The sequence below is a fragment of the Lissotriton vulgaris genome, chromosome 3_2 (genome assembly GCF_964263255.1).
Source record: "Lissotriton vulgaris chromosome 3_2, aLisVul1.2, whole genome shotgun sequence".
Classification (NCBI taxonomy): Eukaryota; Metazoa; Chordata; class Amphibia; order Caudata; family Salamandridae; genus Lissotriton; species Lissotriton vulgaris.
The window spans coordinates 158,446,567-158,470,306 of NC_141690.1; the positions used below are offsets into that span (position 1 = coordinate 158,446,567).

Genomic DNA, 23,740 nt, shown 5'->3' on the forward strand with positions numbered 1-23,740 from the left:
TCACAGCTGCACTGGCGGTCTGACTGCCCCAATAGGAGTTGGGTGGTAAGACTGCAGGCTAGGCCAGGAAAACACCATTCCATGGCTTCGGAGCGGAGGTCAGAGACAGTATTGTGCTTGGTAGGACCGCAGCGGTCCCGCCAAGCATATCACAAGTTTCCTCTACAGGGCCCCCTTGTGCCTCAACCGCATGCAAACAGGGGGGCATAAAATGTGCCCCACAGTGTGCATGCACATAGGTTCCGGCACGGCATGGACTTTCGAGTCAATGCCATGTAGTATCCTTGTAGTGAGGCCCCGCCTTGGGACTGCCACGCCGCCTGTCTGCCAGACTACTTAAAACTCGTAATCTGTTATGTTATCTTGTTATATTCAAGTTTTTGTAGAGCATGCAATTACCAACAAGGTGCTAAGTTTAACAGTCCTGAAATATAATATTACGCAATAGAATTAGCGTGTAACCAGGTAGATTTTAAATATTGTCCTGAAGTCCAAGTGGGGTCAAAGCCACAACTCCTTTCCTCCATTATATGTTGGGTGCGTATCCTTCCCTGTCCAGGACTGGAAACACAATTACTTTGTCTTTGATAGGAACAACTCTATGGTCTGTGTTATCATTGTGGGATAGTACAGGAGTTCTGCCAAAATGGCAGAACTTCTGTCTTCTTAGGTTTATTTTCAAAACAAATAAATCCACCAGTGCTGGTTATTTGAAGCAAATTTGTGATTTTACGTTCACAAATTATATCCTTCTGTGCCTATACCAGCGGTTAGAAAACTATTTGTGCAAAAGTCATCTGTGATCACACCTGAATCCATACAGTATACACAGAGCAATCTTGCTGGAGATAAAGGAGATAAAGGACTACACTCTCATTCAGGTTATTGCCCCACTAGAAAACTGCCTAAAAGTAAGTGCAAGGATAGGGGATTTTATATGTTTCCATCACTCTCAATCCATGCAAAGAGTTAACAGTCAGTTGGTGGAATGGGGACAAAAATACTTTACCCTTTGTTTCATTCGTTAGAGAAGATTATTCGAATATCTTGTAAGTCAATGCCATAACCACAAGTCTTTATCATCAATAGCCCCACATGAAAATCTTGTTACCCAAGTAGAAAGATGTAGATATTGCAATGTCTTGTTAATTATAGCCTGCTAATATAACAGCATGACCCACCTAACTCCATTTTAGCCTGCATTTCTTGTCCTGCAGAAGAAATATACTTAAAAACAAGCATGTAATTCCTGTTGTATTTTGAATAACAAGAGCAATTACAATTGTTTATTATTCTAATGCATTGCACTAATATTACTATGATAAACTGAAGTAAAGGATTTTCCTTCTCTGTAGCTAAAGCTAGGCTTCCCTGCCGGGCAGTAAACATACTGCGAACACTGTAAACGGAGGCTGTAGACACATCGAAATAAGACATATGGCAATTATAATACATTTTCTCCAAAGCAGACTAATTTGTCGCATCCCAGTGAATAATATCAAGCAATTAGTTTTCTATAAAAAGCCCCATTTTTGCAAGTATTCAGTGTACAGTGTTTACTTTCCAAAGATGTTCTTAACCATATTATTAGTCCATTTAGGGTTATGAGAAAAAATAATAAATGCAACACACATAAATGTTAAGGACAAGCCACCCAATATAATAGTTTATGCAATCTAATTTCACGCTAATGCTGTATGATATTTGTAACAAACATTGGCAAAGCCACTAGGTTTGGCTTATAACTGAACTTGCTTTCTTCATTGATTGGTGAATTTGAGTGCAGTATTTTAGATTAGTTCATGGAAGAATGAGTCATTTGGGGTGACGAATGGATGCATGAGCGCTAGGGGGAATGACTCAGCACCTGACTGAAGAGTGATTTGACTGCAGTGACATTTGGAGAAGTGAGAAGAGGTACTTTTAGTTATAAAGCAGACCGATTGAATTTGCCAGGGCTAGCTACCTGTGTGTGCATGTGCCTGTCTTCCCATATATCTGCTCAGCATGAAATATTAAAATAAAGATTAAGTATGGCAGGCTATGTATAGGAGGTTAGGCATTGTGGGTTATATATCGGAGGCTTAAATAGCTATAGTTGTGTTCTTTAGGTGCTTTCTCTTTCTCTATACACATGTGATGGTGTTATGAATGTATGCTGTCTGACAGTGAACTGTGCTGTTTGTACCCTATCTGCACCATCTTCAATGTGACAGAACGGACTGAATCTCTGCTCTGTCTGAACAAAAGGCATTTTCTTCGAAATGCATCAGAGTCCTACCGTGGCTCCCAAGTCAGCCCTTTTCTCATCTTGCTAACATGTTTCATTCCAAAGGAGTTTGTCCATGGAACTTCATCAGTGCTACAATTAATGAAACATGTTCATATTAACAGTACACTGATTATTTGTTATAACTTATGTGACAGCACAATCCAATACACATTTTGAGATGAAAGATTCTTTGAGTGTGATACATTTTATTCCAGCAGAAAAGGGGAAACATCGCTTACAACGCACTTTTACCACGTAGTGCCTTTACGACGCAACTTTTACAATGCAAACCATTACAACGCATTGCGCTGGGGGCGCTCTAGGATATGGAATAGGTTTAATTTACTGTCCAACACTTTCCCTACTATCCACGGAGACTGGAGTTGGAATAGTAAATTAAACTATTCACTATCCAGCGCCCCTAAGCACTATGCGTTGTAATGGTATGCGTTGTAAAACCCGCGTTGTAAAAGCATGCGATGTAAAAGCATGCGTTGTAATGTCGTACATCTGCAGAAAAGACATCTGGGGCCGTACTCAAGTACCACATGCCTAACTGTTCATCACTACACAGGGGCAGAAATACCGTAGTGTCGCTAGGAACGTCCCAACAGTACATGCAGCGAAACTCTAAGCATTCATTGGTAATGTGATAGCTCATCCTGGCACAGTTGATAAGACTGACGAGAAAAAGGCATTCTTCCCACCATGAATTCAACCTTGAAACGCAGCTGCCAGTCTGAGAACACCGCGAACATTCTGCATTATAATTGTCACAGCACATGAAAGTCGAGCTCTGCAAAATGCCATTTTACTTTTTGGTAATGCCAACGAGGGGTGGGCAGAACTCACGGAAATTGGCAATGTGGAATTCTACGGAGAGATTCTGCAAGGTTCCGCAAACTAACAGTAATAGGCATGTCGCGTTGCTCGCACTGTGATAAAGCTCGAATAGCTCCACGCAGTGCACCGACTGCAGTTACTCAAGTTGATTTTGATGCTGCCCATCAATCTGAAAAGAAGGAAAGGTTTGCAATCTCCCAGAAAACTCCATTGTCCCTCATCTGCAATGCACCTTCCAAATCTTCCCAAGCTTTGCTTCTAATTTTCTGTTTTCTTCTATCAAGGGCATGCTTGTGTATTTGGTCAGATCTTCAAAAAAGGTATCGGGCTCAACTGAAACCCATTTAATGCAAACCCTTTCATGCTCAGAGTAGTTCTACCGGTGCTTGATCTCACTTATTTTTCTGTTTTTAAATGAAAAGAAAAAACATAAAATAATTGGACTGTGGTCACCAAAAGGTAAGGAGGGCAACTTGTAACACAGCAATTTACAGACCAGATAAGTTGAGAGTAAGATCAAATCTATTATACTGCCTTTACACCTTCCAACAAATGTGTTAGGGGTAACTGCATCAGGGCCAATAATATCAGAGAAATGCAAATTGCAGGTAAGAACAATCCGATTTAGTGCATCCCCACAAGTGGAATGTACAAAAGGAGTGAAGTTGTCACCCTGATCGTTTGAAAGATCACATATATGATTACTACTATGAATGCATTTAACAATGTTATAATCCCCAGCCCAGATGACTGATGTATAGGTTTTATCAAGGTGCATTAGGTTAATAATATGCTTTTCCTGTTTTTCAATAAGAACAATTGGATGTGTTGCAAAACAAATTATAATAGAAGTTTATAAGGATCACATTAATCAGATTAGGCTGCGATAACTTCAAAATTTGGTAGCAAAGATTAGATACCAAGAACTTATCCTTCAAATTCCTAATGGCTATGGAAAACAAAACGGTGAGACCCCCTTGCCGCCTTCCAGACAGAGATAGAATAGCTGGAGAGCAATATACCCTTATAGCCCGCCGTAGAGGGCTATACCGGCTATTAAAGGCCCTCTCCAGCGTTAAAGGCCCCGAGCCGAAGGCGAGGGCCTTTAACAAGGGAGAGGGACTTTAATAGCGGTATAGCCCATCTACGAAGGGCTATAAGGCTATTAGAACATTCTGTCACTAGAGGACAGAATGTTCTAATAAAAAAACAAAGCCTTTTGGAAGCGTGAGGGGATTGGAATCCCCTTAGGCTCCCTGAAGCCTTTGTTCACAACCACACCTGTGAACAAAGAAACATTGGAATGTTGAAGCTCCAGGCTTATACCAGCCATTATAAGCCCAGAGCACTCCATTGTTTTCAATGGAGCTCCCAACATTCCAATGTTCTAATAAGATTTAAAACCCTCAACATGGAAAGGGTCGATTGACCAAGTCTCTTGACATCATATAATGTCAAGATCTTGAAAAGAGTCAAGTCAGGCTGAGTTACTCAGTCTCTGTCGCATTCCTGCAACATTCCATGATGAGATGCAAAAAGCGAATGATGACTTATCTGCTGCGCAATCTGTGGTCAGGTTTGGTGCCTTCTTGGAGCCATTTCGAGTGTCAGTAGTAGAGTCTGTATGACTAAGAACACCAGAAGGACTAGCGGGCCTACACCCTCAATTATTTTCTGAAAATTCTGATAAAAGTTCAAAGCAATTTGGAGTTGGGATTGTGGACCCGTAGATGGGCCCTCCCTTGGCCTGGGCTTGGCCCAGGTGTGGCCCGCAAAGTGGGAGTGATGTACATGCTATGTAGTGCTGGACACCACCAGGGGCCCTATGCAAAATGGGACATGCAGTCATTCCAGATTCCTCTCGACTTTTATCTCCATAGAACAAATTAGGTGTTGCGAGATCTGTGGTACAACTTATACTCTAGTATATTGAGAAACATAAAACATTGGCTTTTTACCCCTGCAAATAATGACAAGTGGTCTAGTGGCTCAGTAGCTTACCAGATGAATTTGGTCCATGAGGGCTTGTGTTTCAACCCTGTTTTTGTCACTTGCCTGAAAACTGAGCTATTATGGGAGAAACACTTACACTCCTCTACCTCAGAGCGTAGATACGTGAAATGTACTTATGTGCATCAGATTTGTAAAACTCCTGCTTATATATACAGTCAGACTTGGCCTGTGCCAGAATAGCACCCTCGACCGAAATAAATTTGTCACCCATGCTGATTTGTCCATTGGTACTGTTTTGTCCTAAGTAGGCATGTCCACCTTTAAAACCTCCGTCCCCCCCTTCCCCTCCAAGCAGGTTGTGCTATGGATTCTTAGCGCCGGGACGCCCCATTGCTGGGGCAGCTGTCGCGCTCAACAAACCCGTAATATAACATAACATAAAATGTTGTAAATTAATTTGTATCTTAGTCTCATCTGCGTCCTCCCAAAATCTGTCAACTTGCAATACCATATCATTGAGCCATTGTTGTGCACTTGCTGCAAAATGATACAGTGCACACACAGAGGGGTCCTGGGACATTCGTTTAAAAGGTTTCCTATTTTGATTATTGATTTTTTTTGTTGAGTGTCTGGGCTGCTTGATGCAATAGTAAACCACAAATCATGGCTTACAGCACTAGTCTGGCAGCCATTGCCGCATTTTCTGGGAGAGAGCCCTGGGCACAAAGAAAGTTGGTGTTCTCGCTGCGGCTGTTGAATAAAATGAGGCAGTAGGAAGCAACTTCTGTATTCACAGTCCAGCTCCTGATTGATATCATCAAAGCAGTGACTGGCCGCTGAACACAAAAATATCTCCACCTTCCCCAACCCACCTGAATCATTCACCACTTTATTTGTTGGAGGTGGTGTTGGTGTGTGCTAGCAGTGGGTGAGAGTGAAGGACAAGGAACGGGATTTATGTGGTCCTAAAGAAAGCACCCTCAGCATTTTAAAAAATGATTAAAAGCACACAGCTCTGTGCGCCTCTATGAAGATTTGCACCGTGGGCCGGGACCCAGCACGCTCATGCCAAAAGCCTCTCTTGTGGTTTTACAGTAACCAAAGAAAATGCGGTTACCTTGAAGGTAACAGGGGGAGAATGGTTATGTAGTTCTTAGGAATCTTTTTTAATCCCAAAATAGTATCTTTGTGGGAAAAAACTATTGTTATTTTTCTCCAGTGTTTCCAAGAACTGATGTTTTAGTTGACTCTCATTGTGGCCGTGTTCCACTACTGACCTTTCATTATGATTGCTGATGTTAATTTTGTGTTCATTAAGCCTTAAGTTGATGTTTTGTTCAGCTTTACCCACATACATGTTTTCACATTTTAGAAGATAAATGCAGGTTGAGGTATCACAACTGAGTATCTCTTGTGATGTATTTTTTCCCCAATTAGGGGTGAGTTACCTTATTCCTTCAACGACAGCATGAGAATCACCACAAATCTAGCAAGCAGTAAAGTGCTGGAACTTGTAGAAGATCCAGAGCCCCACGAGAGGTCAAACCTCTGATCAAGATAACTTGGGGGTATTGAAGTTTAGGGCTTTGTGGGTTGTGCATCTAATTTTCAGCAGAACTCTTGCTTCGTAGGGGAGCCAGTTGAGGGATTTCAAATCAGGGATGATATGGTTGTTTCTTTTTGATCCAGTGATGAGCCTTGCCGCAGAGTTGAGCAGGCCTTTAAGGGAGCCATTTTAGATTTAGGCAGGCCACCTAGGGTTATGCTTCCATAGTCCAGGCTGGGAAACACTAGGGCGTGGATGGCAGATTTGAAGTCCTTGGGGGTAAGAAAGGTTTTAATTTTCTTAAGATGTTAATTTGAAGGTTCGCTACTTTGGTGGCTTCTGAATGTTAAGGTTCTTGTCGAGAGCTCCTAGTGATCTCGCTTAATCAATGACCTAAGGCAGGCAGATGAAGGCTATTAGTTGCTTCATCCATTTGTTAATGACGGGTGACTGTTTGGATGGGGTGATTAGGAGGCGTTCCGTTTTGAGAATGTTTAGTTTGAGATGGTTGCATGTCAGCCAGTTGTTTTGTAGGGTTAAGTTGTGAGCTTTGATGTCTTCAGGGAAGGAGAGTTTTCAGGTACAGTCGGGAGGCATCCGCATACATGTGATTGTGGATGTCGGATGAGCTCAGAATTAACGTTAGCGCCTCCATCAACAGTTTAAAGAGACTGTGGGTGAGAGGTAGAAACCCGGTGGGACCCTTTCGGTGACAAGCAATTGAAAAGTAATGTTATATCTGCTGTGGCCACCATTGGTTTAGCTTGGCCAAAAACCATTAGAGGTTGCCCACGTTCTTGGAAATGTTGGGAGTTTGTTCTTCTTGTTTTGACATATTCATCAGGAGTGTTTATGATCTTATTTATCCTCTCCAACAGATACGTTAGTAGTTTTTTTTAATAAATTCTAACTTAATCTACCATTGTAATCTAAAAGACGAATCTATGTGTATATTGTCAATAAAATAGAAATACAAACTGTGAGACAGGACTTGAAATGATGAAAGCACATACTGGAGACAAAGTGACAACAGAATAAAATGTCCCATTTGCCCTAAAGTCTTTCCTTCACTAAGTAAAATTAATAGTGAATGAATAGTGTGTTTTGAAAGGTTAAGTATTTTTAACGATTATTAGATGCATCATGTATTAAATATTTTGATACCTTATTTTGATAAATAAAAGAATGTATTTTTAATTTGTGATTTTTGAAAATAAAAGAAAAAATAGTAATGGTAACTGAGAGATTATGGTGAGTCTCTTGTTTTTCATTTGATTTAATCCTTGCATATTGAGTATTGTTTTATATTTTAATCTGATACGTGCAATACCAGTTCACACTTGAAGGGATCCCAAGCATCCAGGGTGAAAATGATGAGCACAGTGCTCCCATGGAGCAATGCCTCCCTACTTTCAGGACATCATTTAATGATCGCCAGAGCTCACAGCTGCGACCCCTGATCATAAGTTTGCGACCCTTGGCATTTTACTTGCGACCCCTGGATTTTTATACGAGCTAAATTCTGTTAAAGTTTCTGCATTGCCAAAACGACGCGCCAATTCCTGTTTTTATTGTTCTCCATTATGTGCTACATTTCTACTAGTGATATGCTCACGTTGGGGGTGGAGTCTGTTGCTCACTCGTGGGGTCTGCTGTACTGCTTCAGAGATGGCTGCTGAGCTTGATTGACGGCAGAGCATATTAATTCCACATATGTTCAGACTTTGTATGTTATTGTGAAGACGATGGCCATGGTCCTTACCGTGATCACCTGTCGTCATTAGCACAGTAAGGCACCACAAAGGGAAGCTCACCATCCTAACACCGGTCTTAGGCGATTTTGCTTGTTGTGCACACCAATCTGCTGTGTGCGCCATCAGTACATCAGGGCCAGTGCCAAGGACAGGAAGCGAACTGAGAGGCGAACAGTATATAGTTTAATCTGTCTGTAAACGAATAGCACAATTTAAAATATAACCGGGGTATGGCTGTGTGGGGGCTGCATTCAAACTTCAGAGGAGTGTGTAAATCATTAGGACATTTTAATTTTTACAACTGCCTATAACTTTCACTAGTACTTTTAGAATAAAGGTTTTAATGGATATTGAAAATCAAGATAAAGTGTATGTATAAAAAATATAGGGCATGCAGCACATGTCTGTGAACATAGCGGCATGTATTTTGCATGCCAATGCAGACTTGTGAATTCATTGTAGTCCCCAACGGCTGATATAAATGCTCAATTGAGTTTTAGTCATGATAGCTACTAGTAGCATCACTGCACCCGTGGTGCATGTCACTCTCACTCTTAACCTGCATTTGGAATAAGTCAGAGCTCCTCGGAGTAGTAAAGAAGTAATTGTTGATTTGAATCTATTGAACCATAACTTTCAATAGAAATGCAGAGTTTGAAGGGTGATGGGCTGGGTTCCATATCCTAGATTTTCTCTGGAACCCCTGGTCGATGTATCGTTGGTTCCTGCTTAAAAGTGTAGAGGGGAGAAATATTTTGTCCAATCAGATTTCACAATCCCAATAAACCATGACTCTAAAGAATCCCCAACTCCAGGTTCTAAGTTTAGTTTATTACCAGGCCAAGAACAATTGGATATACAAACACCTCAAGATGATGGTGTAGAAATACATTGGAACCAATACAAAGCCAAACCTACAGGCAAAATGTAGTCTGTGAAGCCTACAAAGGGTGACCAGTTCTAGAATCAGGACGCAGAATATAACTGTGCCTACATCAAGAGTGTTCTTCATTGGACGTTCGTAAGTAAAGAGCATTAGTCTGTCCCTACACTACCACTAAAGTGACATCCCTACTTAGCATTTCCGCAGGCAAGTTCAGGAAAAGTTGTCAACATGTGAAGACTTCCTAAGAAGTGCACTCTCTTTGAATGGATCTAGTAGCATATAGCTACGGAGATCGTTCTAGGATGCTCCCTCTCTCTCCATCTGATCTTCTCTCCTAACACAATTCCCTGGGGCGCTGTCCCTAACCCCTACTCCAAAATCTTAGGACACAAACATAATCACATCACGCGATTGTCCCATCCAGCTAGACACCTCCTAGTAGGTAACTTTCCATAAGATTTCGATGCTCCCATCCTCTGGCTCGATGACCTTGATTCTCACTGGAGAAGGCCTGGGAAAGAACACAGTGTCTCATTATCAGCACTGCTTGTTCAAATATATCCTCTCCTCCCTAAGCTCCTAAAACAAAAGCGTTATTCTAACTAACGAAGATGATTTTCTCCACTTGCAACAGAAATGTGAGAAAGAAAAGATTCTGCATACACATGAACTTTATGAACAACTCGTTTAAGAGAGCCAGAAAAAAATACATATGAGGCCTACAGAAAATTGGGTAACATAAGAATCACCATGATACTTCGTTGTACACGCATATACATGAACATTATTATTGTGCACGTTTAAATCAGTGCATTGCACAGTCAGTGAATTAATTTCTCATTGGTCATTTATGGAACAAACATTAAGATTTCATCACTTAGAACACAATTACAATGTTAATTTCTTCACTGTATACGAAATACCTCTATTAATTAATTGTACACGTTATTACATTGCATTCGAATACGCCAATGTTAACCCAACAAAAGATTATGTGTGAAGGTGCAAACTACTCATGATTATATTGCACCCCTACAAGTGGAAGAGCACAATTGTGCTCTATTAATGGTTACTCTCAGTCTATTAACAAGCATTTACAATGCAATGGTCTCGGCATTGTTACAGTTAGAGCCATTGGCATTGCTAATGACATTTTTTTTTAATGTTTTTGTATTGAAAGCCTCTAGGCCGAGACCTAAAAAGGGGGGGGACACGTGTGCTGACAAAGCTTATGGATCTGGCTGAAGTATTCCGTTAAGTGTTTGTTAATAGTTGAGCAACTTTACGTGTGTTTGCCCCGGCTGACCTAGAAAGAAAATCCCAGGCTGAAGCAGTCATGAGATACAATAATATTGAAGCAGGTCCCCTTGTCTAAACAGTCTCGATTAGAAAAGCTAAACTTAGCTCACACATGCAAAGAAGAGTGGTTTAAAAAGAGCGATGTGATTTAAGCATGAAGTTTCTAAATTGATACAACAATGTAACCGCCGATTCTCTGAATTGCTGAGTTATAATTTGCATTTGTTATGGTGCATAAAAAAGAGAAGCATTTCCCTTACAAGAGATCTGCGGCGTATAATCACTTTCCTACAGAACCTCATTATAAAGTACCTATCTCGTGCGAGCACGGTCAGTGTGACCCATGACTCTAAATAGCGAGCCCTAAAAAATACAGAACGGAAGCCTAGCTAGCATCTGGAGATGTACAGGCTATTAAACATCTGTGATAAAGTGTGCTTTCACTCCCTGGCCATGCTGGTACTGAATTACGATGTTTGTTGTTATCCAGCTCAAAGGCAGTCATGTATCTACTTTCGAATGATGAGAGACAAGAGTGGCCCCGCTGACACTAGAACCTGCGATCATGGAGTGAAACGCAAATTAACTCTGTATATGGATGCTTGAGTCCATCCAGCCACCAGACTCGAACTGTGTTTATTCCTTAAAGTGTGCTAATAGGGCATGCTACCAGTTAGTAAATGTGCAGATTTTCTTTTTTTCTTTACCTAATGTGTTTCAAATTTTATGTCACTCCATCCCTCACTTACAATTATAACATGGGGTTGTGCTACACCCTTGCCCACACTAACCCCAGTACTGCGTAATTGGAATGGCCCGAGATCCTTTGCGAATATCCACAAAGTCATAACTCCGAGGGTGCTGTCTTTCCTTTCTTTCCCTCCCCTAACTCTCTCAGAGAATGCATACCCCATCCCCTCTAAGTGCCTGTCCCACAAGAATGCAGAGATCACTGCAAATGTTGGTGAAATTATGCACTCTTAAGTGCCGTTTTTACAGGCAAATCTAAACCGACCCCGTACCAGGTTTTGCATGTAGACTTTGAAATGCTTTATTTTGATGTATTCAAGTAAACCGACTTTGAGAATCTGCCCCTTGGTAAAGAGTCTAGGGTTGTGTAAACGCACCTGGGCTGGAAGGAACCTTTGACTTGCAGATTGCACGCAGATGCCTGCTTCAGAAACATTAATCCACTGAGCTATCTTAATTGCTGTACAAGCCAAACATTACTCCCTGTAGCAGCCCTGCGCAATAACCGCTATACCAAGACCACGTCCAAAGCTCGTTTCCTTGTCTTAAAAATAAATACCTTACGTTCTGGAAGATACTGGAGTGTAAAACGCACACGCTGAGTGAGGTAATATTTAACTTGAAGGGTCATGACAAATGCACCAGGCATGGAAAATCAGAAAAGCAGTTGCATCGTGAGCAAGATGTTCCTATTTAACATTCTGCAATCCGTGGTACGGTGTTATCTTGTGAGTGTCTGTTTCCCGCACCGGCAATGGCAGTGCCCTTCGCGAGATGGGGCAGACTGGTACTTAGGAATTCATTGTGGTGGAGAAGTGTGGCTCAATGATTAGAGCGGCAGACCCTGATGCAGAGGTCTAGCCTGGGACCAGGGTTCAATTCCCTGCCTTGGCGGGTCTTGGGCTCAAAAATTCGATGGACCTGATAATTCTCACCTCGGTGCCTATTCCAATCATGGAGTCCCACTCTGCAACTCTGGGCAATAGCTTGCTTAATCTCCACAACGGCCCCCACAATGCTAAGGATGCCTGGACTCCACCTTGGGGGTGCCCAGGAGTGGACGCCTCACAGGGAAAGCCAGGATGGGTTCCACAGCGGTATTCGTACAAGTGCCTTGAGACCCTTGCGGGTGAGTAGTGCGCTATACAAGTATCAATTTACATTTACATTTACATTGTCCATAACGGGGAGTGGTGCTACATGCTACTATGCAAAGTGAACACTTGGAGAGGGCTGATTGCTTACAGAGCACGGGAGACAGTCCAGACAGACGCTATTGTAACAAAGTGGTGCACGCGCACATATGCTTTCAGTTATCGAGGCCTGTGTCTGGCCACAATAATTGAGAAAAAAAAGACAGTGCTGCTATCAGCACCGCGCGCCCCTCTGCAGACTCCCCCTGCATTCCAGAGAGGCGCGCGACGCGATCCGGTCTGCCATGCATGCTGTGGAGACAAGACCCGGCCGCGCGCACAACGTTATCGTATGAGGAAACGCTGCGCGTGGCCAGATCTTGTCTCACTTCGGCGTTCTCAGACTGCTGAGACGCCGACTATAGTTCTCGGCGAGAATGCGCTTTCAGCGCGTTACTAGCCGAGACCTAAAAAGGAATACATATACGCCATGTACATATTATCAGTGTCAGACTGGGACAGAAAATAGGCCTGGCACCAAAATTAAAGTGGCCCCCATTAGTGAATTTGGAAGCTAAAAAATGTGTAACATGTTTGCAAATTGGGGCAGTTTTGAACTTAAGGAGAGGTTGCATTAGTATTTTGCAAGGTATTGAAGACTGTTTGGATTTGAGTTTGCTGCAGCAATGTTTGTTTTATTATCAGAATTGCTCCTGCACCCTGGGGAGGTCACAGTATCCGCTCCTCTGTAATATTCACTCTGCGCATTCCATCATTAGTTTTTCGTGGGCACTCGGGGTGCCTTCTATCCCCTACTCTCCCCCTATCACACAGTGTATCATTGTCTCACCCACTAGCCAGTGAGAACACTTGCCAAATGCCATACCCTAAATGTGGACTTCTTCCAGTTCCCTCTCACCCCCCTTCAATCGACTCCTGTATTTAGTTGTATAGGTACATTGACTGGCACCGATATAATGTCCCCAGCTGATTATTGCAATTATTTCTGTGTATGTGCTGTATGTTTGTGTAATAAATAAAAACTCAATTAAAACTGATTACAAAAATAATTGCCATTTTAGGACTATTTTTAATAATGTCAGTATTGCATTCATCGCCTACGTCTGCCTTTGCCGATGAGCAGTGAACGCGGGTGCATCTCCAACCTTCTATAACTGCTCTCCTTATGCGGTTTACTGCTGGCAGTGTACTTCACAACCTTCATAAAGGATTACCGTAGTAAAAACTGTACTGTCCTGTTCGAGGTGCCCTCTGTCCTTAATATATAATGACCGCACCGTGCCTCCAGCATTAATGCCTTGTCAGAACTATCGTTATGAGGAGAGAGAATGTGGCATAATCGTAAGAGTTAAGGACCTTGAGACTGATAAAGCAGGTTCGAGCCTCGGTGTAGGCTTAACATCCTGTGATTCTTGCAAATCACTTAGGGCCATATGTATCAACATCCAGATTTGCAAATCTCAAATAGCGATTTTTTTAGAACTCGCTATTTGAGGTTTGCAAATTGGTATGTATGTAGAAAATCATATTTTTTTTTGCGATTTCTTAAAATTCCTTAATTGCGATTAGCAAATTGCGAATCGCAATTAAAGAATAATTTCCCATTCATTACTATGGGCCAGGAGGCCCATAGGAATGAATGTAAAGGTATTCTCAATTTGCGATTCACAATTTGAGAACCGCAAATTGAGAATAATTTCAAGGGTGCATGGGTGTCCAAAGGACACCCTGTTGCACCCCTGAAATTAGCATAGGTGCACATGTGGCGCACATGCATGCTCTAAGGGCATGTATGTGCTTCACATTGCACTTTGAAAAATGCAAAAAAGTGCATTTTTCAAGGAATTAGCAAATTACCACCAACTTGAAGTTGGTGGTAATTTGCGATTCCTTAAGGCCAATTTGCATTTTTTTAATGCTTCTTGCATTTCATTTAAGGAATTGCAAAATTTGCGATTCCTGAAATACAATCGCAAAATAAGGAATCGCAAATTTTACGATTCCTTATTTTGCACTCAATTTTGCTACATATATACCAGTTAGCGAAAATGAGTTCGCAAACGCCAAAATTCTGCGAATTTCGGCGTTTGCTAACCCATTTGAGCTTCATACATATGGCCCTTAATCTTAACATGTCAAAACAATGCATGCGAATTCTTCTAATGTAAAGCACTTCAATACCTTTGGGTCGAGTCTGCGCTATATAAAATTGCACTAAAAAAAGAAATATTACGATACGTGGTGTATTTTTACCCATAGTGTTAATCGGCAATGTTTCCAGGCCTCAATTTCTGAGAAGGTAGGATCTGTGCCTTCCAGTGTCTTTTGAAGTGCAAATTCGCTGTCCCGTTTATGCAAGATTTCAAAGCAGCCTGCTGATGAACATCAAACAGTCCAGAAGGGCATTGTTTGGTTTGTAGGCAGAAAAAATGCTTCCATGAACACTAATGGATAAAGGACAGACCTTTAGCATCAGAGAGGGGTGTCCTGTTGTATTAATGACCTAACTGATGCTAATGACAACTGAGTTTGCTTTGTTGATTACACCATTTTCAGTGTCTCAAGAGTCGATCACCGCATTTAAATGGGAAAGCTTCGGGCACGCATCGATCCGTTGAAAGTAATGTGTCTGTTGCGGTGGCGAATGCAACTGACCGTTCGCGAGAAGCACTGTCACTCTGGCTTATTAGAATGGATAAACAATTCCTCGTGAGTCCATTTGACCAATGCACTGTATTCTTCAAAAAGCCTATTATACAATATCGAAAAAACATAATGCGCCATGTTTTCTTTAATATCACTAGCTGAGGAAATTGCAACGATATATAAATTAAAATAAATCAATTCACTCAAGATCAAAAATGTGCGGATAAAAATATGATTATTATTGCAAAATATATATACACTATTGTTATTAATAGCATTTGGAAGCAGAGTTTTAAATGGTCTGCCAAGACTTGAACCCACTCTTGTCTTTACACCACTCAGGTTTTCGTTACGTCGTCTGTCCGATCCAGAACTGCTCGGATAAAACCTTGGCACTTCCGTTCTCTGGCTCGATGGACCAAAATTCTCTAACAGTGCAGGACGATTATGTCTTTCTGAAGGTAAGATTTTGTTTCTATTGCTGTGTACGAAGAATCATAGCCACACCTAATGTACAGCAGAAAATGTTGTCAACTTGGTGTTTCACTACTCTCTCCTTGCATGGCAGAACATCTCCCTGGGGCATGTATAGCTGGTTGTTTGGTTGATATGCATTTTCCAGGGATTCAGATCTGTCTATACCCCTCCAATATGAAGAGCTTTTACCAGTATAAAGCCTCGTATGCAGCTAGTGCAAGTTGTCTTTCTGATCAATTAAGCAACAGGGCAAGATGGTGTGCAGAAGATTCAAAATAATAATAATTTGGTGGCAGTTCCAAGTTTCAGAGGATAAAACATACAAGTCTAGAGCAGTGATTCTTAACCTGTGTGTAGTGTCCTGCAGGACACGTTCTAGTGTTCCAGCAATGTACTGTGTCATTGGCCGCTCCCCTAGGGCTGGCTTCCACACTCACCCCACATCCATCCATCACAGGCATCAACGGTTAGGTGACCCTTACAATAAAAGGGGCTGGGCGCACCTGCCCTGGGTCAGTTGTAGGTACAGTAACCAGGGCTCGAGTCGGGGTACCACGTGGGTGGATGGCGTCCCCCCACTTATTTTACCGGGGGGACGCCGTCCCCCCTGCCAAACAGCTGGACTTCACTTTTTGGCCTCTCTGGGACGAGGAGCTCGGCACCTTTCGTGACGTCACTTCCTGTCTTGACGTCACTTCCGGTGACAGCGCCCCCTACTTCTTTTTTTACGACCTGTGCCCTGACAGTAACCCTGTGTGTGTGTTGTCTTTTATGCTGTATGCGGTCCTAGAGCCCAAGACCCTACAATAGTGACGAAGGGTCTGACACCGCGTGCTTGCAGCCAGTATCTCTGCTGTTCCTCATGGGGTGGGGAGGGCGGTATAGCACGAGGTACCCCCATACCTGCTGTTTGCTAGGCAGCAACTAATGCTGGACATTGTGAGCGAGTGAGGTTAATGGTGTCCAGCCTCCATGCTCTCCTTCTGCCTACGTGCCGTGAGCATGCCACAAGACCTTTAAGGTAGTGGCGGACCTGGGGCAGTGTCCGATTATCAGCTGGGCATGAGGTGAGCACAGTGACTGTGTGCAGCAGGCGAGGGAGAGGAATCCGCATATGTGCTGCAGCCAGCACTGTGTTCGAGGTGCACAGTTGTCACCTTTGCCTCATGTAATGTAATGTTCGCTTTTGTAACATGCCCACTTGTAATTTTCTCCTCTTGTAACGCTACTGTCCTATTGTGAAGCGCTCTGACACCTTTGGGTAAAGTCCGCGCTATATAAAAATGCATAAATAAATACATAAATAAATGCTGCCGACCCTCACTGAAAGATGCAAGGACCACTGCCCACACCTGCAGCGCCCATGTGGGTAGCGAAGCGCCACCTAACGAAGTAACTCGATGCAGCGGCCCAACTAGGGTTAACCTTGTGAAACGAGACACCGTGCATCGCCAGCCCCCGTCTGTAGCTCCAGCCCTTAGTTTGAGAGATACTGCTGTGGCAGTGAAGGAGCGACAGCAGTGTCACCTAGCAAATAGTTGATGCGTCGCATCAAAGAAAAGAATAACAGTTTGCACATAAACGGCCCCCAACAGAACAGACACCAGGATAGGTACAAGCCGCTCTGGTTGGTTTCTGAAGAAATGTGATTTTGAACTTCTAATGCGTTTGTAGTATCTGTTCCTTAGTGATCTCAAATGTTTAAGTGTGTTCAAGGTTAGGTGATGATCTCCACAGTCATTCAGCAAATCCCAGGGTGTGTCTTTCTGTATTCAGGCTTCCGTTATACCATGGTTTGGAGTCTTTGGTGGACAGTCTTTTTAGCTGAAACGGAGTGATCAGGTTTAGAATATTCTCCATGGAATACGTGTAGTGATTTGTGAGATCATGAACATCTGACATGTCTCCAGGAGGTAGAAAGATGTTATTACGTAGAGCTGTCAATTCACTGAGGTTGACACTCTGTATGTACCTTTTCCAGAGTTTAGGTTTTGTTAGTTGAGCTTTGTTTGATCTGATTCAGTGAAGAGGGATGATGCTGTGTCCTGTTTCCACACAAAGGGATGCGTACCCCCTGTCGTTATTCTGGAGCCAAGGCAGGGGATCTGCGCACTTCAAAGGCATTGCTTCAGCTACATGAGGCATCTTCAACGTTTATCCATGCAACGCTCCGCAAAGCTGGATTATTTGTACTTTTGTTGAGCGGGCCTAACTCCATCGTGCTCAGCCTGAACTTGTGACCTTGCTCCGGTCTGGCACAACCAGATATCCACAGTGTACCAATTACTCCTTTTGGTGCTATTTACTCTAAACACTTTAAAAAGAAATATCTCGGACTCTACCAATTGAATTTCTGTTGTTTTGTTTTTGTATTTATTTATTGGATTCAGCTCCATTTGTCTAACATGGTGTGGTGTCCTTTTCTGTATTGTGTTTTCACCTGTTTACTGCTTGAAGTGTTGCACAAATACTTTACACCTTGCCTCTAAGTTAAACTTGACTTCTGTGGCAAGTTACCAGGAGGTTGAACACAGGTTAATTTGGGGTTGTTTTTAGATCACCATGACTAGCATTGTGGTTGCTGCTTGACCAGGGCTCACACCTCAATCAATCAGTAACCCAATTTCTAACAGATATCCTTCTGAGTGTCCCAGGAGGATAGGCAGTGCTTAATTTGAGCCAGTGGTTTGAGTTGCTCTGCACCGGCACTTAATTGCCAATACTGGAGCTTGTGAGTCTGTCACAAGGTGGCGCTGTCTGGCTAATTTAGAAATGGCCACAACAATAGTTAATTATCAATTCTATATACATTAAAAATGACTATTACCTGCTGCCCAAGCCATTCTTATAGGTTTAGTGGCCTGAAATTGTCTGAATTGTCACTCGTGTAGGAGTGTGATGGTTAGTAGTTGTGTTGTCACTATCATTGGCAGGATGGCAGGGGCATGTGTGTGAAAGCTGCAGTGGCCTCCTGAGGAGAGTCCTGGCACTTTGTTGTTTTACTACAAATTAAACACTGCACAGGAGCACTGCAGGAGGAGTAAAAGAGTACTGTGTGCCACTGAAGAGCAGTGGTGCCTCCCCATAAGTCCCTTGAAGCTCCACCATTGATTTTTTGACACACCATATGTCTCCACGGCCACAGTCAGAGTGACCTCAAGAGAGTTTTGCTGGCATTTTAGGTCACTTTGAGCTGGAGCTTTTAATCAGGAATTTTGCCGTGAATGGACTTTGCTTAATAGGGTGTTCAAGGTTCTTAGGCAACCACCTCGATCTGGAAATAAGCCTCTAATACAGAATGTTTGGCGTTTTAAAGCTTTAACACAGGCAAATGTAAGTCAACATGAACACATATGTTTGGTACAGAACTTAAAGGTCAATTGGGTGCCTGTTTCTGGTGACATATGAGCTGTTTAATAATGATTGAAATGCTTTATAAGCAAAAGTCTTATGTGCTGGGCACAGCCTGTAAGCTGCTCCTCCGAAATGTCTGTTGGGGTTGGTGGAGTGATATGATGTTTTTGGATTAGCAAAGACGCCAATCATCTATAACTCTCCACTTTTAAACTTCTCCACAATGGTGACATTTTGTGACAAGACAGAACTACAGATGTAGTAGTAAAATCCTATTGTGCGGACATGTCTCTGCCCGATGGGGACTCCAGGCTTGTTTCAATTAGGGATATGAGGATTCTGTCTTCTAGACCAATGACACTGGCCTCCTCTCTACCTCTGGGGGACTGTAGAAGTGGTCTTACTGGGGACCCTGTAAAAGATTGAATCCAGGTGCTCTAGGAAAAGGGTACCCTAGACTCCTAAAATAACATAGGAGCCCTGCAAGTGGCCAGTGAACCTTGGAGTCTGGGGGCTGTAAGAAGGTGTTGTACTCTGTCTTGAGGACTGGGGAGTGCTACTGACCCAGATTTCTCACAAATAAACTTTTTCAATTTAAAAATTAATATGTGTAAGAATGATTTAATCTTGCAATCAATCTTTAAATATTTGCTTTGGAGGTACTTTGTATTAATTAATGATGATATTGGTATGCTGTAATTGAAAAACATTCCTTTAGACATCCTTGCGTACCAAAATTTGCTGTGACTTCTATTACCAGTGATGTCAGTGCAATGTTAAGTCTTTTTGGGAAGAGGAAGGACACATACAGGCACATGCATCAAAACCTTTTTCGATCGCAAACGGTGCAATTCGCAAAAATCATCCGTTTGCGATCGCAAAATTAGCTTTTGCGATGCATCTAGGGTCCAGGCCCTTGCAATTTGAGAATTCGCAATTAATTGCGAGTTCTCAAATTGCGATTGCATTAAGCAATCACATATGGGGCATGTGTGTGTGCAAGATGTACTCATATGCAGATTTCAGGGGTGCAACGGGGTGTCCTTTTGACACCCTGGCACCCTTGAAATTGCATTCTCAATTTGCAATTCTCTAATTGAGATTCGCAAATTGAGAATGTCTTCCCATTCCTTCCTATGGGCCTCTATCCCATATGAATGAATGGGGAGGTGTTCCTTAATTGCGATTCGCAATTTGCGAATCTCAATTAAGGAATGTTTAGAAATCGCTATTATTTAAGGAATTTCTACATGCATAGGCTTTTGCTATTCCGTAATTGCGATTCCTTAAAAATCGCAATTAAGAAATCGCAAAAGCCAACATTGATGCATGTGCCTATTAAACTTTTTTTTCCTGAATTTTCATTCACTCGATTCCTGGGCAAGTCGCAGACAACAAAAACTCACAGATTTCAGAAAATGTACTATCAATGATGCAAGCAGTTAGATATGGCCATTTTCACCACCTACGCTTAAATGTAGTGACTGCAGATAAAACATTCTTGATACAACCTATCACACACCAATCTTGATAATACACCAGAACAAAACATGTATGGCCAGATGTATTAACTTTTTTTGCGGGTTCAATTGGGTTTTAGACCTGTTTGTGACCGCAAAAAACGTGTGGCCCATGTACTAATCCTATTTTTCAACTCGCAAAATAGGATTATTGACTCACTATTAGGAAGGGGCATTCCAAGGACATCCCTTCCTAATAGCGACTCCTGAAGCCATGAATGACTGGCAGTTGCAGTTTACCACCCTTCACTGAAAGGTGGTAAACCACTCGCAAACGGGAAGGGGTCCCCAAGGGGACCCCTCCCCCTTTGTGAGTTGCTCTCAAAATATTTTTTAAGAGCACACAGTGGTACTAGGGACCACTGCCTGCCCTTCAAAAAATGAAACTGAAAAGTTTCATTTTTCTCTTTTAAATGCATCTTGCTTTCCTTTAAAGAAAACGGCCTGTATTTTAAAACAAGCATTTGCAATGCAATAGGACTCACATTTACGAGAGACCTATTGCATTGGAAACAGGACTGCGGCATGTGATAAGGCATGAACGGGAGTGCAGTGAGGGGAGTGGGGGTCCAGAACTCACAGACTGTGGGAGGGGGGCACAAGAAGAAAATAGTCTTTGAAGTAAAGGGGCCAGTAGCCATGGAAGGATACTAATGATGACATGGCCGTCATGATGAGGGACTAAAAGGCCTAAAACCAATCGAAGGCAGCATTTAGGACCCAAACCAATGAAAAAGATGGGCGGAGAGGGGGCATAGCTTCCACGAAGCTTCCACGCCATACTGAATACTGCATGCCTCGCAAAGCGAGCAGTGCATGCGTGCTCCTGCTATAGGCTCGACCTAAAAAAAACTGCTTATTAAAAAAGCAGACCCCAGCAGGCCGCCATTCGTGTGAGTGCTAGCCATTCCTAATGGGGTTGCAAATGGCACCTGCCTCATTAATATTATTGAGGCATTCAATTTGCGACCCGATTAGGAATCGCAAACAGTGTCTGAGACTGTTGTGAATCCTAATTTCTGAGTCGCAAATGTGATGCAATTTGCGATTGGCAAATTGGTCGGTCGAACATCTGACCCTTAGTTTCTAATATTAGGAAAAACAGCCAAAATATATTCCAGATCCAGAAAATCAGTCCTCACTACAGCTTTATTTTCGACAAAGTCCTTACATGTTTTAGTGACAAGACAAATCCCCATATGTAAACATCTAAATACATGGATACCCATTTCTTACTTTTTAAAGCATTTTCAAAATTAACAGAAGCCACTGGACCAAATTCAGAAAGAAATACCAAAAGCACATCACTGTTCTGCATTTCAGAATTTTTTCCTAGAGTACCTCTAAAACTACAATACTCTGAGTTTTTCCAGCAGCACGCCTGAAATATGTTTTAGAATTCCTATGTCTGAGGAAATATTCACATGCATATTTGTTCCAGTAAAAAATGAGAAAAGCTATCCTTCAGATACCTTCATATTTCCAAAGGTATCCATGCACTGTGGTGCTCAAACTGTCTTGAAATCTGACTCATTCACATGTAATATTAAACAGCACTAGTAATACTGAGTATGTGTAAATAGATTTACAAATGCTAAATTAGATTTTGTAAAGACAAAACCTGCATTTTCAATCCTAACTATAGTTGCCTGCATCTGTAAGTTGAACTCACTCCTGCAATAACATTGTGGCTTAGGTCCTATGATACAGAAGTGTCCCCATAGTGACACTTTCGGTTTAGGTGAACGCAGAGGATACCAAAGAATTCTATTGTTTGCCAATATCATACATCTTGTATAACATGCAAAAATAAAATTAGTCCACAATATGCACTTTGGATGATTTGGTTCCCTGCTCCAATTAGAGGCATTTTAGCTTTTCATCCTGGGAAAAACAGTGTTACTTAGAATACCATGGCATTTCATAGAACATTTGTGTCAAAATACATTTCACTTGATATTTTTGTGTGTTTGTGGAATAGGGTTCTGTAAAATTAGATGTATTGTTTTTCTAACCCCCTACATATAATTGTGTAATTTTTCAAGCGTTGATGTCCCTAAAAGCATTACATGACTCCACATATAAATCAGGCAATGTTTTTCTCAGACGGGAAACAACCATAACAACACAGTCATTACAACACACTACATTTACAAAGCAGCCATTACCACGCATGTCACTACAACACATGCCATTAGAACACATGTCACTACAACGCATGCCATTACAACGCATTATAAGGGAAGTAATGGGGAATAGTAATTTTTACCCCTACACTATCCAACACTTACCCTACTGTTGCTCTAAAAGTATTATATTTTGTAATGGTGTGCGTTGTAATGGCACACTTTGTAAAATTATCTGTTTTAATGGATGTTGCAATGTAAAAACCATGTTGTAAAGACATGCGTTGTAACGTGTCCTATTCTTCTCAGACTAACAGTGCAATAATTCTTCTTTTGTTTTCTTGGGGCGTTTTATATAGCACTCAGGTACTCCGAGGAGTGTCCCGGCGCTTCAAAAACCCTCGGACGGTACAAAAGGTGAGGGCAAAATAGAGCACCTACTGAACAAAGAGCAGAGTTTTAAGGTCCTTCCGGAAAGCTTGCAGATTGCCAGTAGATCTCAAAGATAGAGGCAAGGCGTTCCACAGCTGTGGAGCCAGACGTCTGAATGAGCGCCCCCGCACCGGGCACGCCGAATCGCTGGTACTGTTGTATTTCTATCTAGGACCCTAGTTCGATATTCCCGATTCATACCCTTGTGCGGTTATAATCAATAATATCCTTGCAAAGTCATAGGAATCATATCCATATTCAGTAATAGCCCATGCAGTCCAAAGCACAGCACGGCTACTCCCATCGACTCCTAGAAAGCACAACGCGTTCTTTAAACAAACCAAGCCTCCAGCAGCCCGGGAAATTCCCCCCCCCCCCTGCTTTTGTTTTGATTTGAACAAGAACTCCTGGAGTCCAGCAAGAACTGTTAGTTCTTAGTGATGTCTTATGTCCAACCTTATGTCAAACCCGACACCTTTCAGGTATAAAATACCAACGGTTGCCTTAAACATACACACAGTGGTTTGGAGCAGAGCGGCTATCTACTCGCCCGAGAGCCCAGCTGATGCGAGAGCCCACGGAAGCCGCCCCTCCCCTTTGACACACTGGAGAAGCTACTTTTTCTCACGCCGAGAAAATCCAGCTCTGGTGTTCCCGAGTCACCCTTGCGGGTTGCTGGGAGTTCGAGTCCCGAAGAAAGAGATACCAGACCTCCCACATTCTATTAC

General features: G+C 42.3%; 1 protein-coding gene across 5 annotated transcripts in view; it reads left to right on the forward strand.

The window, feature by feature from the left end:
- The window catches only part of SORCS2 (sortilin related VPS10 domain containing receptor 2), a 2,087,100-nt gene that overhangs the window by 1,468,160 nt on the left and 595,200 nt on the right, over window positions 1–23,740 (forward strand). For all 5 annotated transcript variants that reach the window (XM_086964129.1, XM_086964126.1, XM_086964127.1 and 2 more), the window contains exon 7: window positions 15,446–15,564. In XM_086964129.1, coding sequence (XP_086820255.1) covers window positions 15,446–15,564 — 119 coding nt within the window. The remainder of the gene's footprint in view (window positions 1–15,445; window positions 15,565–23,740) is intronic.